This window comes from Bombina bombina, chromosome 3 (assembly GCF_027579735.1).
Source record: "Bombina bombina isolate aBomBom1 chromosome 3, aBomBom1.pri, whole genome shotgun sequence".
Taxonomy (NCBI): Eukaryota; Metazoa; Chordata; class Amphibia; order Anura; family Bombinatoridae; genus Bombina; species Bombina bombina.
In genome coordinates, this window is record NC_069501.1 from 1,144,162,575 (window position 1) to 1,144,175,868 (window position 13,294).

Here is a 13,294-nt window from a genome sequence, read left to right on the forward strand (position 1 = left end):
CTAGCCTGCTAACATGCAACCAACGTACAATAGTAGCAGCAGTGACGCAGCAAGTCCATTCACCTGCAGAGCTGGATACTACAGCAAGCTGACCAAGGGAAACTGCCTAAGGTGCAACACAAGCCCATAAGCCACGACACTGAGAAAACCTGGCCAACCAAAACCAGTTTATGTAATCCGAGTAAAAGAACATAGCCCAAGTTTCCAGGAACTGGGGTTGCCCGAACCAACCCTGGAGCCTAGAGGTCCAGTAACAACCCACAACGGGATCCACAAGGGAAAATGCTGAATGAAACTCAGCAACCGGAAGGCCCAGGGAGAACAGGTCCGAACCCCCAATTGTTTAGACATACGATACTCACAAACTTAACACCCCGTCTGAATAACAACCCAGACCACAGGGGATACTAATGCACTATCCAGATCAATCTGGATAACGAGAAAAACTTGCAAGTCCCGACCTAAGGAAGAGACCACCCCTTGACGAAGTCCCACTCTCCAAAGGAGCCAAGGCAGAAAAAGTCATACAATGACGCTAGAGCTTCTAGACTCAGCCTCAGGACAATAAGGCAAGGGGATACCTTGAGGTCAAAACCACTCGAGCAAAGGCTAGTCTCTACATCACCACCGTACAAGCGGATGATCACAGGAAGAAAGGGGTGCAAACCAACCCCAGTTCCGGGAGGAACCCCAAGCAAACTCAAGGAGACCAAGCCTAGTGTCCCTAACAGGGAACAAACATCTCCCAAGCCCCTAAAAGGAGACCTAACATGGAGATCACAAAGGAAGACCAAAAAGTCTCAGAAAAACAGCTAGACAGAACACAGTCAATGTGCAATAGCTGCAGCTGGTTACACTCTGCAACCTAACCGCTGCAAGGCAGCCAAACTACCCTTCAAACTACTAGCTGCTGAGGACCAAGTCCAAAGGACAATCCCGAGCCGCTCACTCGGCGGTAAGAAGGCGCTAAGCCCTCCAACTCTCCACCACGTGGGGGAGGAACTCTAGAGTCCGAAAATACCAGACACCATAGAGAATGGCGCAGCAGAAACTCCACTGACCCAGTCAATTGTTCCAGTTCCAGTAAGGGAACAGGGTCTAGGATTCTATTCAAATCTGTTTGTGGACTCTTCATGTCTTAGGAAAGAAATGTATGTTTAACAGTTATTTAAAAAAAATTGCGATTAAAATCGCAATATTTCATGCCCAATCGCGATATTCATTTTTTCCTATATCGCCCAGCCCTATTTCAGTATAGGTGGGGATACGGTGTTTTTGTCATTGCCTATGGATACTATACATTGTACTGTAACGCTTTTGTTGTTTTCATTTGAAAATGATAAATAAAAGAAAGAAAAAAAAAAAGAATAACCCCCTGCAAAATATTTAATTAGGCATCTTACAATTATTATAAAGCACATTTATTATTTATTTTAATTAATTTTCTTTAACTGAAGTTTTTCCACTTTCCCAAGAGAGGCAGGTGTGCATCATTTGGATCCCAAAATGCTTACCCTTCAACACGTTACACAGTGATTGTTTGATAAGTGTACAAGCTCATTAATATCTGACCTGAGACAGAGGTCTTAATATAAATTACAGTATTGTTCATAAGCTAACCTACTGCTCTAGAGTTATGTGAACATTTAGTTTGCTTTTAAAAGGACATGACAAACAAATGTTGAAGCACTTGAAATTGATGCAGCATAGCTGTAAAAAGCTGACTAGAAAATATCACCTGAGCATCGCTATGTAAAAATATATTTTACCTTAAATTTCCTAAGTATTCACACCCCATTGTAAAGAGACTTTGTGCAGCCAGTCAGGATGTTTGTCCCAGGACAAGCTAGGGAGTGTGCATCTATCATGTGCAGGCACAGTCATGTTATTTTCCCATTCAGTTTAATTAAGTTCTATGAAATCTCATGAGACTTCAGTGAAATCTCATGAGATCACAGCAAAGGCAAAACATTACCTCAGCACTGCTGATGCTGATTGGCTATTGTTTTTTTTCCAACTTGCAGCTGGACAGCAGCTAAAGTATAACTGTTTACACAGCAATTACTATGGTGAGCTGAAGAACTTTTGAGGTAAAATGTCTTCCATTTTTACATAGAGATGCTCAAGTTATATATTTTTGTCAGATTTTTACAGTTATGCTGTATCACTTTCAAGTGATTTGACATATGAGTATTATGTCCCTTTAAGCAGGGCAACCTCAAGAATGACATGAATTCCCCAATCTAAAACCAACTATAGTCAGTCATTTCAAAGAGTAATGTTCAATAGATTGAAATTTCACATAAAAACATGCCATCTAGCTGATGGACCCCCATATATATTCCCTATGTGCCACGTCTCTCAAATAATGCCTGGTCACCAAGCCAGACCTGTCTTTAAATAAACAAACAGGCAATGAATATCTCATTGCAGAAATAAAGTACCAAGCTGACATTTATTAGTCTGGGATATGTCTGTACTGTTTTAATGGATAAGTGCATATGCAAACAGCACTCATGGTAAAACAAGCAACACCTTTCTTCTATTATATCCCTCACAAAGCAATCAGAAATGTTACTACCTTTCAGGAATATCTTCTTTGTCCTTCACACTTTCACTTAAAGGAAGATTTTTCAGAAAACCTGATAAAAAAAATACAAAAAATTATTGTTATCTATGTTCCAATATATACATATAACTAGTACTCAAATTACAGGGGGGGGGGGCTGAAAATCAGGGCATACAAGAGACTGAAATAAATTACAAATATATTTTGTATCTTTTTTTCTATCTAGAGAGCTTTTTAAGTTGACTTTTGTGATGTAAAAACAAAGTCCAACTACAATTATATGTCTATTAATATATAGGTTGTATCACCTAATTATAGAAAAAAATACATACAAAAAAATATCTCTTCTTTGAAAACATAGTGGCCAAGATGGGATATATTTAATTGTGAACCAGCTATTTGATTGCTCAGAGCAGTGGACAGACTCACAACTAGCCCTAACTGGCCACAAGGTAATTAACAAACATATTTACCAGTGTTTTAAATAAGTTTTGCAAATTAAAAAAAAGTAACAGATTTAAACACTTTTAAAACATTTATTTTGTATATAGGTGTTTTGCAATACAGTACTTAGTTTACTATATGTGTGTATAAAGCATTTACTGGGGCATTATATTGTGCTTGCCTTTCAAAATGAGAGTTACCAGTATTACCATGAACCCTATTACCATGAAAACTGCATCTTTATTTTAAAGTATATATATATTTTTTGTTGTTGTTTTTTTGTTATTGCAGTTCAATTCAAGGCATATAATCAATTCATGTCATTAAAGTATTATACAAAGAAATTGTTTCCATACATACAACCAATATAAGCTAAACACGATAGACATATCATGTTTATATGAAATTGTTCAGAAATAGTTGTAGACATAATGTTTGCCAGTCAGACTATTTGCCTTCTTAATGATATATGAGGCCACTTTTGGACCTTGCAATACTATAGAAGATGTAAAGCTACAGAAGGCAGCCACAGACAATAGGAGACCACTCTTGGGTCCCAATTGGTGAACCTCGTTTTTGTTTTATTTTATAATATATAATAAGTTCTCGAACGGGAACACTAGGGGCGCGAACTAGAAAAAGACAGTAATGTAAACATAGGGCACTGTGGAGCCCTCATTAACTGTAATAAAACTTGTGATGAGATATAAAATATGGGATGTGAAAAAAATGTAAAAATAGGTACAAACAGTTAAAATATACGCCTCTTCAATATATATTTGAAATATAAGCTCTCTCTGACACAGCACAGATTCAAATGAGGTTTTGAACAAATATGTACAGGCTCAGCCACAATACTTTTAGCGTGAACTTTAGGAACACTCTATAGAACCCCTGTAAATAAAAAAGTTAATCAGAATACTTAACCCACATAGGAAGTAATGGTCTCTCATGATCCTCCTAGACTAAGGGCGCATAGGAAAGGGGCCATGTGGAGTTAAATAAATTGTAGTATTCGTATAAGATAGATCTCTTGAGTCTCATGAAAAACATATTTACAACATAATTCACATTTGACAAACATAATAGAACCTTTGAACATATAACAGCTATAGTGTTACTGGAAATGAGAATGTAAAAGAACCCAGCATGCATCAAAGTGTAGTGAGTCGAGTAGTAAACAGCTCTAGTGATAAATAAAATGTTCAAACATAAATTTGTTTTTTACAAAGATATTGGCCATCGCCCGAATAATGTCATGGCTGTATAGTATGGGAGTTAATAGAATATAAGAGTGGCAGCTCTATATACTAAGAAATTACTGACTTACGGACACATAGTAAGGGCATCCTAATCTTCTATAGCCACAGAAAATCTCTGGATAATCAGCCTTAGCATCACAAATAGAGATGGACTATTTTGCTATAGGTTACTTTTATAACGAGCAGTAGATTTTTTTTTTCAGCCAAAATTCTGAATTGACTTCAATTTGCCAGCCCCTGTATCATGTGACAGCCATCAGCCGTATACGAATACACTGTAAAATCGTGAAGCAGGTACCTCATAAAGTGTGCATATAAAATAACTGCACAATTTGATAATAGAAGTAAAATGTAAAGTCTCTTAAAACCGCATGTTCTATATGAATCATGAAAGTTTAGTTTTCACTTAAAAGGGACAGTAAAGTCAAAATTAAACTTACATTGATTGGATAGACCATGTGATTTTCAACAATTTTCCAATTTACTTCTATTATCAATTTTGCATAGTTCTCTTGGTGTTCTTTGTTAAAGAGTAATCAGGGTGAGCTCAGAAGCATGCACGTGTCTTTAGTCATCTAGCAACAGTGCTTGCAACTCTAGTATGCATAATATGGCGATAAACAATGTTGGAAACACTGCTGCCATAGACAGTTATAGACACGTGCACGCTCCTGAGCTCTTATTTCCTTTTCAACAAAAGACACCATGAGAGCAAAGCAAAATTGATAATAGAAATAAATCATGACGGTTTAATTTTGACTTTACTGTCCCTTTGATCTTTACAAATCCCAAACTGATGAAGCAAAAGGAAAAAAATCACACAAAAGCAGAAATATGCCCCTACCTTGTAGTTGCTCCTTTGATGTCTTTACTGGTGTAGTAACAATACTGACATCTGCTGGAGGGAGTGTTTCCTGATTTTGTATAGATTTCCATATTGAATCAATTTTCACAACATCAATCTGATACTTATCTATCTTTTTCAAATGTGAAGAGCTTAGATCATTGGAAGTATTCACAATACAATGAGTGCACTAAAATAAAACACATAATCGCATTGATTAAAAAACATAATTTATGTAAGAACTTACCTGATAAATTAATTTCTTTCATATTGGCAAGAGTCCATGAGCTAGTGACGTATGGGATATACAATCCTACCAGGAGGGGCAAAGTTTCCCAAACCTCAAAATGCCTACAAATACACCCCTCATCACACCCACAATTCAGTTTAATGAATAGCCAAGTAGTGGGGTGAAAAAGAAAGGAGTAAAAAGCATCAACAAAGGAATTTGTAAATAATTGTGCTTTATACAAAAAAATCATAACCACCATAAAAAGGGTGGGCCTCATGGACTCTTGCCAATATGAAAGAAATGAATGGGATAGCAATACCCAAGATGTGGAACTCCACGCAAGAGTCACTAGAGAGGGAGAGATACAAATAAAAAAAGCCATTTTCCGCTGAAAAAATTAATCCACAACCCAAAAAATTTGTTTATTCTCATAAATGGAAGGAAAAGACTTAAATCAAAAGCAGAAGAATCAAACTGAAACAGCTGCCTGAAGAACTTTTCTACCAAAAACTCCTTCTGAAGAAGCAAATACATCAAAACTGTAGAATTTAGTAAATGTATGCAAAGAAGACCAAGTTGCTGCTTTGCAAATCCGATCAACCGAAGCTTCATTCTTAAAAGCCCACAAAGTAGAGACTGATCTAGTAGAATGAGCTGTACTTCTCTGAGACGGGGCTTGACCGACTCTAAATAAGCTTGATGAATCAAAAACTTTAACCACAAAGCCAAGGAAACAGCAGAAGCCTTCTGACCTTTCCTAGAACCAGAAAATATAACAAATAGACTAGAAGTCTTCCTGAAATCTTTAGTAGCTTCAACATAATATTTCAAAGCTCTTACCACATCCAAAGAATGTAACGATCTCTCCAAAGAATTCTTAGGATTTGGACACAAGGAAGGGACGACAATTTCTCTATTAATGTTATTAGAATTCACAACCTTAGGTAAGAATTTAAATGAAGTCCGCAAAACCGCCTTATCCTGATGAAAAATCAGAAAAGGAGATTCACAAGAGAGAGCGGATAATTCAGAAACTCTTCTAGCAGAAGAGATGGCCAAAAGAAACAACACTTTCCAACAAAGTAGTTTAATGTCCAAAGAATGCATAGGCTCAAACGGAGGAGAGTGCAAAGCCTTCAAAACTAACTTAAGACTCCAGGGAGGAGAGATTGATTTAATGACAGGCTTGATACGAACCAAAGCCTGCACAAAACAATGAATATCAGGAAGTTTAGCAATCTTTCTGTAAAATAAAACAGAAAGAGCAGAGATTTGTCCTTTCAAGGAACTTGCAGACAAACCTTTATCCAAACCATCCTGAAGAAACTGTAAAATTCTAGGAATCCTAAAAGAATGTCAAGAGAATTTATGAGAAGAACACCATGAAATGTAAAAATGTAAGTCTTCCAAACTCGATAATAAATATTTCTAGAAACAGATTTACAAACCTGCAACATAGTATTAATCACAGACTCGGAGAAACCTCTATGACTAAGCACTAAGCGTTAAATCTCCATACCTTCAAATTGAATGATTTGAGATTCTGATGGAAAAATGGACCTTGAGATAGAAGGTCTGGCCTTAGTGGAAGTGGCCAAGGTTGGCAACTGGATATCCGGACAAGATCCGCATACCAAAACCTGTGAGGCCATGCTGGAGCTACCAGCAGCACAAACGATTACTCCATGATGATCATGGAGATCACTCTTGGAAAAAGAACTAGAGGCAGGAAAATATAAGCAGGTTGATAACATCAAGGAAGTGTCAATGCATCTACTGCTTCCGCCTGAGGATCCCTGGACCTGGACAGGTACCTGGGAAGTTTTTTGTTTAGATGAGATGCCATCAGATCTATTTCTGGAAGCCCCCACATCTGAACAATTTGAGAAAACACATCTGGGTAGAGGGACTATTCTCCCGGATGTAAAGTCTGACGACTGAGGTAACCCGCTTCCCAATTGTCTATACCTGGGATATGAACCGCAGAAATTAGACAGGAGCTGGATTCTGCCCAAACAAGTATCCGAGATACTTCCTTCATAGCTTGAGGACTGTGAGTCCCACCCTGATGATTGACATATGCCACAGTTGTGACAATGTCTGTCTGAAAACAAATGAACGGTTCTCTCTTCAACAGAAGCCAAAATTGAAGAGCCCTGAGAATTGCACGGAGTTCCAAAATATTGATTGGTAATCTCGCCTCTTGAGATTTCCAAACTCATTGTGCTGTCAGAGATCCCCAAACAGCTCCCCAACCTGAAAGACTTGCATCTGTTGTGATCACAGTCCAGGTTGGACGGACGAAAGAGGCCCCTAAAATTATACGATGGTGATCTAACCACCAAGTCAGAGAAAGTCGAACATTGGGATTTAAGGATATCAATTGTGATATCCTTGTATAATCCCTGCACCATTGGTTCAGCATACAAAGCTGGAGAGGTCTCATATAAAAACGAGCAAAGGGGATCGCGTCTGATGCTGCAGTCATGAGACCTAAAACTTCCATGCACATAGCTACTGCAGGGAATGACTGAGACTGAAGGTTCAGACAGGCTGCAACCAATTTCAAATGTCTCTTGTCTGTTAGAGACAAAGTCATGGACACTGAATCTATCTGGAAACCTAAGAAGGTTACCCTTGTCTGAGGATTCAAAGAACTTTTCGGTAAATTGATCCTCCAACCATGTCTTCGAAGAAACAACACTAGTTGATTTGTGTGAGATTCTGCAGAACGTAAAGACTGAGCGAGTACCAAGATATCGTCCAAATAAGGAAACACCGCAATACCCCGCTCTCTGATTACAGAGAGTAGGGCACCTAGAACCTTTGAAAAGATTCTTGGAGATGTCGCTAGGCCAAAAGGAAGAGCAACAAATTGGTAATGCTTGTCTAGAAAAGAGAATCTCAGGAACTGATAATGATCTGGATGAATCGGAATATGAAGATATGCATCCTGTAAGTCTATTGTGGACATATAATGCCCTTGCTGAACAAAAGGCAGTATAGTCCTTATAGTCATGATTTTGAAAGTTGGTAGTCTTACATATCGATTAAAAATCATTAGATATAAAACTGGTCTTTGGGACAATTAATAAATTTGAATAAAACCCCAGACCCTGTTCCTGAAACGGAACTGGCATGATTACCCCTGATAACTCCAGGTCTGAAACACACTTCAGAAAAGCCTGAGCCTTTACTGGGTTTACCGGAATGCGTGAGAGAAAAAATCTTCTCACAGGCGGTCTTACTCTGAATCCTATTCCTTACCCCTGAGAGACAATAATCTGAATCCAATGATTTTGGACCGAATTGATCCAAACATCTTTGAAAATTTTTAATCTGCCACAAAGCTCTTCTAGCTAAAATAGCTAAAGACATAGATTTAACATCAATTTTGATAATATCAAAAATGGCATCACAAATGAAATTATTAGCATGTTGAATCAACTTAACAATGCTAGACAAATCATGATCCGATACTTGTTGCGCTACAATATCCAACTAAGAAGTTGAAGCAGCTGCAACATCAGCCAAAGAAATTGCAGGCCTAAGAAGATGACCTGAATATAAATAAGCTTTCCTTAGATAAGATTCAAGTTTCCTATCTAAAGGATCTTTAAAAGAAGTACTGTCTTCCGTAGGAATAGTAGTACGTTTAGCAAGAGTAAAGATAGCCCCATCAACTTTGGGAAAAACTCCAATCTAACTTCTGGCAAAGGATACAATTTTTTAAACCTTGAAGAAGGAACAAAAGAGGAGGTTTATAAACAGAATTTAAACGTTTACTAGTTTTAATATCAAGAGGACTAGTTTCCTCCATATCCAATGTAATCAACACTTCTTTTAACAAAGAACGGATATACTCCAATTTAAATAAATAAATAAATAAGAGGCTTTATCAGTGTCAATATCTGAGGCAGGATCTTCTGAATCAGATAGATCCTCATCAGAGAAGGATAATTCAGTATGTTGCTGGTCAATTGAAATTTCATCAACCTTATGAGCAGTTTTAAAAGACCTTTTACATTTATTAGAAGGCGGAATGGCAGACAAAGCCTTCTGAATAGAATCAGAAATAAATTATTTTAAATTTACAGGTATATCGTGTGCATTAGATGTTGAGGGAACAGAAACAGGTAATGAACTACTACTGATGGATACATTATCTGCATGTAAAAGTTTATCATGACACCTATTACAAACCACAGCTGGAGGTATAATCTCCACATGTTTACAACAAATGCACTTAGCTTTGGTAGAACTGTTATCAGGCAGCAGGGATCCAGCAGAGAATTCTGAGACAGGAACAGATTGAGACATCTTGCAAATGTAAGAGAAAAAAACAACATATGAAGCAAAATTATCAATTTCCTTATATGGCAGTTTCAGGAATAGCCCTCTGATATAGAAAAAGGCAAGAGGCAAATAGGAATGGGGTCTAAAATAATGAAAATATTTGGCGCCAAGTATGACGCACAACAAACAGAAAAATATTTTTGGGCGCCAAAAAGTCCGGAAACGACACACTTGCATCATAGATGACACAACCTTGTGAAAGGACCCGGCATCAACGAACGTAACTTTGAGCCAAAAAACTTGCGCCAAAAATGACGCAATAAACTTAAGCATTTTGCGCCCTCACGAGCCTAATTCTGCCCGCGATTTAGAAAAATTACAGTCAATTGAAAAAAAGACTACACCCCAGGTAAGAAATACATTTCTAAAAAAATGCATTTCCCAGATATGAAACTGACAGTCTGCAAAAGGAAATATACTGAAACCTGAATCATGGCAAATATAAGTACAATACATATATTTAAAACTTGATATAAATACATAAAGTGCCAAACCATAGCTGAGAGTGTCTTAAGTAATGAAAATATACTTACCTGAAGACACCCATCCACATAAAGCAGATAGCCAAACCAGTACTGAAACAGTTATCAGTAGAGGTAATGGAATATAAGAGTATATCGTCGATCTGAAAAGGGAGGTAGGAGATGAATCTTTACGACCGATAACAGAGAACCTATGAAATAGATCCCCGTGAGAAAAACCATTGCATTCAATAGGTGATACTCCCTTCACATCCCTCTGACATTCACTGTACTCTGAGAGAAAACCGACTTCAAAAATGCTGAGAAGCGCATATCAACGTAGAAACTTCACCACCTCCATAGGAGGCAAAGTTTGTAAAACTGAATTGTGGGTGTGGTGAGGGGTGTATTTGTAGGCATTTTGAGGTTTGGGAAACTTTGCCCCTCCTGGTAGGATTGTATATCCCATACGTCACTAGCTCATGGACTATTGCCAATTACATGAAAGAAATGCCAATATAGGCTTTATATACATTATATTGATTTTTTTTTTTTTTTGGAAAACCTTAAAGGGGTATACAATCCAAACTTTTTCTTTCATGATTAAGATAGATGCATGCAATTTTAAAAAAGTTCTAATTTACTTCTATTATCAATTTTTCTTTATTCTATTGGTATCTTTTGTTGAAAAGCAGAGACGTCTTAGGAGCCGGCCCATTTCTGGAACACTATATTAATGTTATTCATTTGCAAAAGCACTAGATAGCAGCGCTATTTCCTTCCATGTAGAGCTCCAGATGCCTACCTAGGTATCTCTTAAACACAGGATATCATGAAAATGAAGAAAATTTGCTAATAGAAGTAAATTGGATTTTTTTTTTTTTTAATAGTATGCTCCATTTGAATCACAAAGAATTGTTTTGGATATCATATCCCTTTAAAAAACAAACAAACCTGAGCACGGTCTCATTAAGTTATGATTTTTTTTTTCTCAAGTACCGCTGTTCCTTAACATAAATATTAACTATTTAAAAGCTCCCAAGTGATTAAACAAAGGGCTGGAAAATAAATCAAGTCCTACTCAAGAGTCACAAGGATTGGAGCTCCAAATAAAACAGTGTTGGTGAGTCCATCAGGAGGGACAGTTGCATGTAACTTTCAATCAACAGGGGTACACTGCTTGGAAGCTGCAGTTCCTGTGACTCCCAAGTGGGATTTTACCTATGAGTTTAACCCATTTGTGAGGGTTAAACATAAAGTATAGATTCAGTAATGCAAAACATGACATGCTCTAATGATTTACAGCTTGTTATCACTGCATTAGAATGTCCCTTTAAAATGTAGGCAAAAGCCTAATGTCTGATTTATCTGCTGTTACTCCTTACTAGTATTAAACTACTGGAAATTATAATAAATGTGAGACGCACATATTCATCCCAGATCTTAACAAATTTGCTTTGAATCTATTCATGAATCTATGAATAGGAGATAGATTTCTTTTTCTAATCTTAGTAATTTATTTTAAAAAGAAAATTTATGCTTACCTGATAAATTTATTTCTTTCCGGATATGGTGAGTCCACGACGCCATCAATTACTAGTGAGAATATCACTCCTGGCCAGCAGGAGGAGACACCACAGCAAAGCTGTTAAGTCATTCGACCGAAGGATAATGGAAAAAAGGAATAACACAAAGGTGCCTGAGGTTTAGTCAAAAATAACTGTCTTAAATTTAAGGGAGGGGTTGTGGACTCACCATATCCGGATATAAATACATTTCTGAGGTAAGCATACATTTTCTTTTCTTTCCTAAGATATGGTGAGTCCATGGCGTCATCAATTACTAGTGGGAACCAATACCCAAGCTAGAGAACACAGATGACTAGGGATGGATAACAAGACAATTTGGAAAAAGAATGCAAAAAGAACCAAGTTGTAACCTTGCATATCTGTTCCACAGAAGCTTAATTTTCGAAGGCCCAAGAAGATAAGACAGCTCTAGTGGAATGAGCTGGTATTCTCTCAGGAGGCTGCTGACCAGTAGTCTCATAAGCAAAACGGATCATACTTCTCAACCAGAGAGAAAGAGAAGTAGCAGTAGCTTTCTGACCTTTACGCTTTCAGCGAAACAAACAAACAGGGCAGAAGACTAATGCTAATAATAATACTTATAGGAAGAAGGGTTAGGACATAGAGAAGGAACAACAATTTCCTTATTAATATTTCTATTCAAAACCACTTTAGGAAGAAAACCCAACTTAGTAGGAAAAACCCGCCTTATCAGCATGAAAGATAAGATAAGGCGAATCACACTGCAAAGCAGAGAGTTCTGAAACTCTCCGAGCAGAAGAAATAGCAATAAACAAGGCCTGATGTGGAGACTTCCGTTGGGGGAGGTGCTATGCAGTACACCTGCATACCTGCGCTGTGAGAGGACGCTGATCCAACGCTCCCCACTCCAAGCCACTTGCCCTGGAGAAATCGCCGGGCTGATGTGTGGCGCTCTGAGAGGCTACGACCCGCCCGAGTACTGGAGTCTTCCTTAGCCGAATTGGCTGGCAATTCATTGCTGATCGTTTTTAACTTTCCCCGGGGTATTACCCCGCAAGCTGCTGTAAGGAGGGAAGCGGCTCGAAAGCACTTACCCATTGACTGAGAGAGGCTGGTATACCCATCGCACAGTTGTCTAGCTGCCAAGAAGTGGTCTTTGTGCTGGGCTGGAACCGCGGCTTCAGGGCTCAGGTACTTTCAGGTACGGGACCTACCTTGGGAAGATACAGAGGGCTTACAACCCGGCTTTCGATCAGCTGATTGTTAGTGCAGCGTCGGACGTACAGCTGAACGATACAGCTGAATCCCGGATAACACAGCGGTATCATCTGAGATCGGCCAGCAAGTCTATGTTATTCCTAAACTCTGTTGGTTACCTGTGTGGCGGTACCCACTGGGAAAAAAAAAAAAAAAAGGGAGGTTTAGACTCCGAGATTTAACTAAGCTCTGAACGGAGGAACCCAATGCCCGAATTGAGTGGCTACAGGATTCTTAGCCGGGGGTTGCATCCCAGTCTCTGTGGGAAATCGCAGGGGGATGAGCGCCTAGCGGCAGGTGTAGATGTGATTTCCTGCCC

At 38.3% G+C, this 13,294-nt stretch overlaps 1 protein-coding gene across 2 annotated transcripts in view; it reads right to left on the bottom strand.

The window, feature by feature from the left end:
• PARP4 (poly(ADP-ribose) polymerase family member 4) overlaps positions 1-13,294 on the bottom strand; it is a 516,705-nt gene that overhangs the window by 454,899 nt on the left and 48,512 nt on the right. For both annotated transcript variants that reach the window (XM_053708536.1, XM_053708535.1), the window contains exons 3-4: positions 5,120-5,309; positions 2,582-2,642 (exon numbers count right to left, since the gene is read on the bottom strand). In XM_053708536.1, the coding sequence (XP_053564511.1) occupies positions 2,582-2,642; positions 5,120-5,309 (251 nt within the window). The remainder of the gene's footprint in view (positions 1-2,581; positions 2,643-5,119; positions 5,310-13,294) is intronic.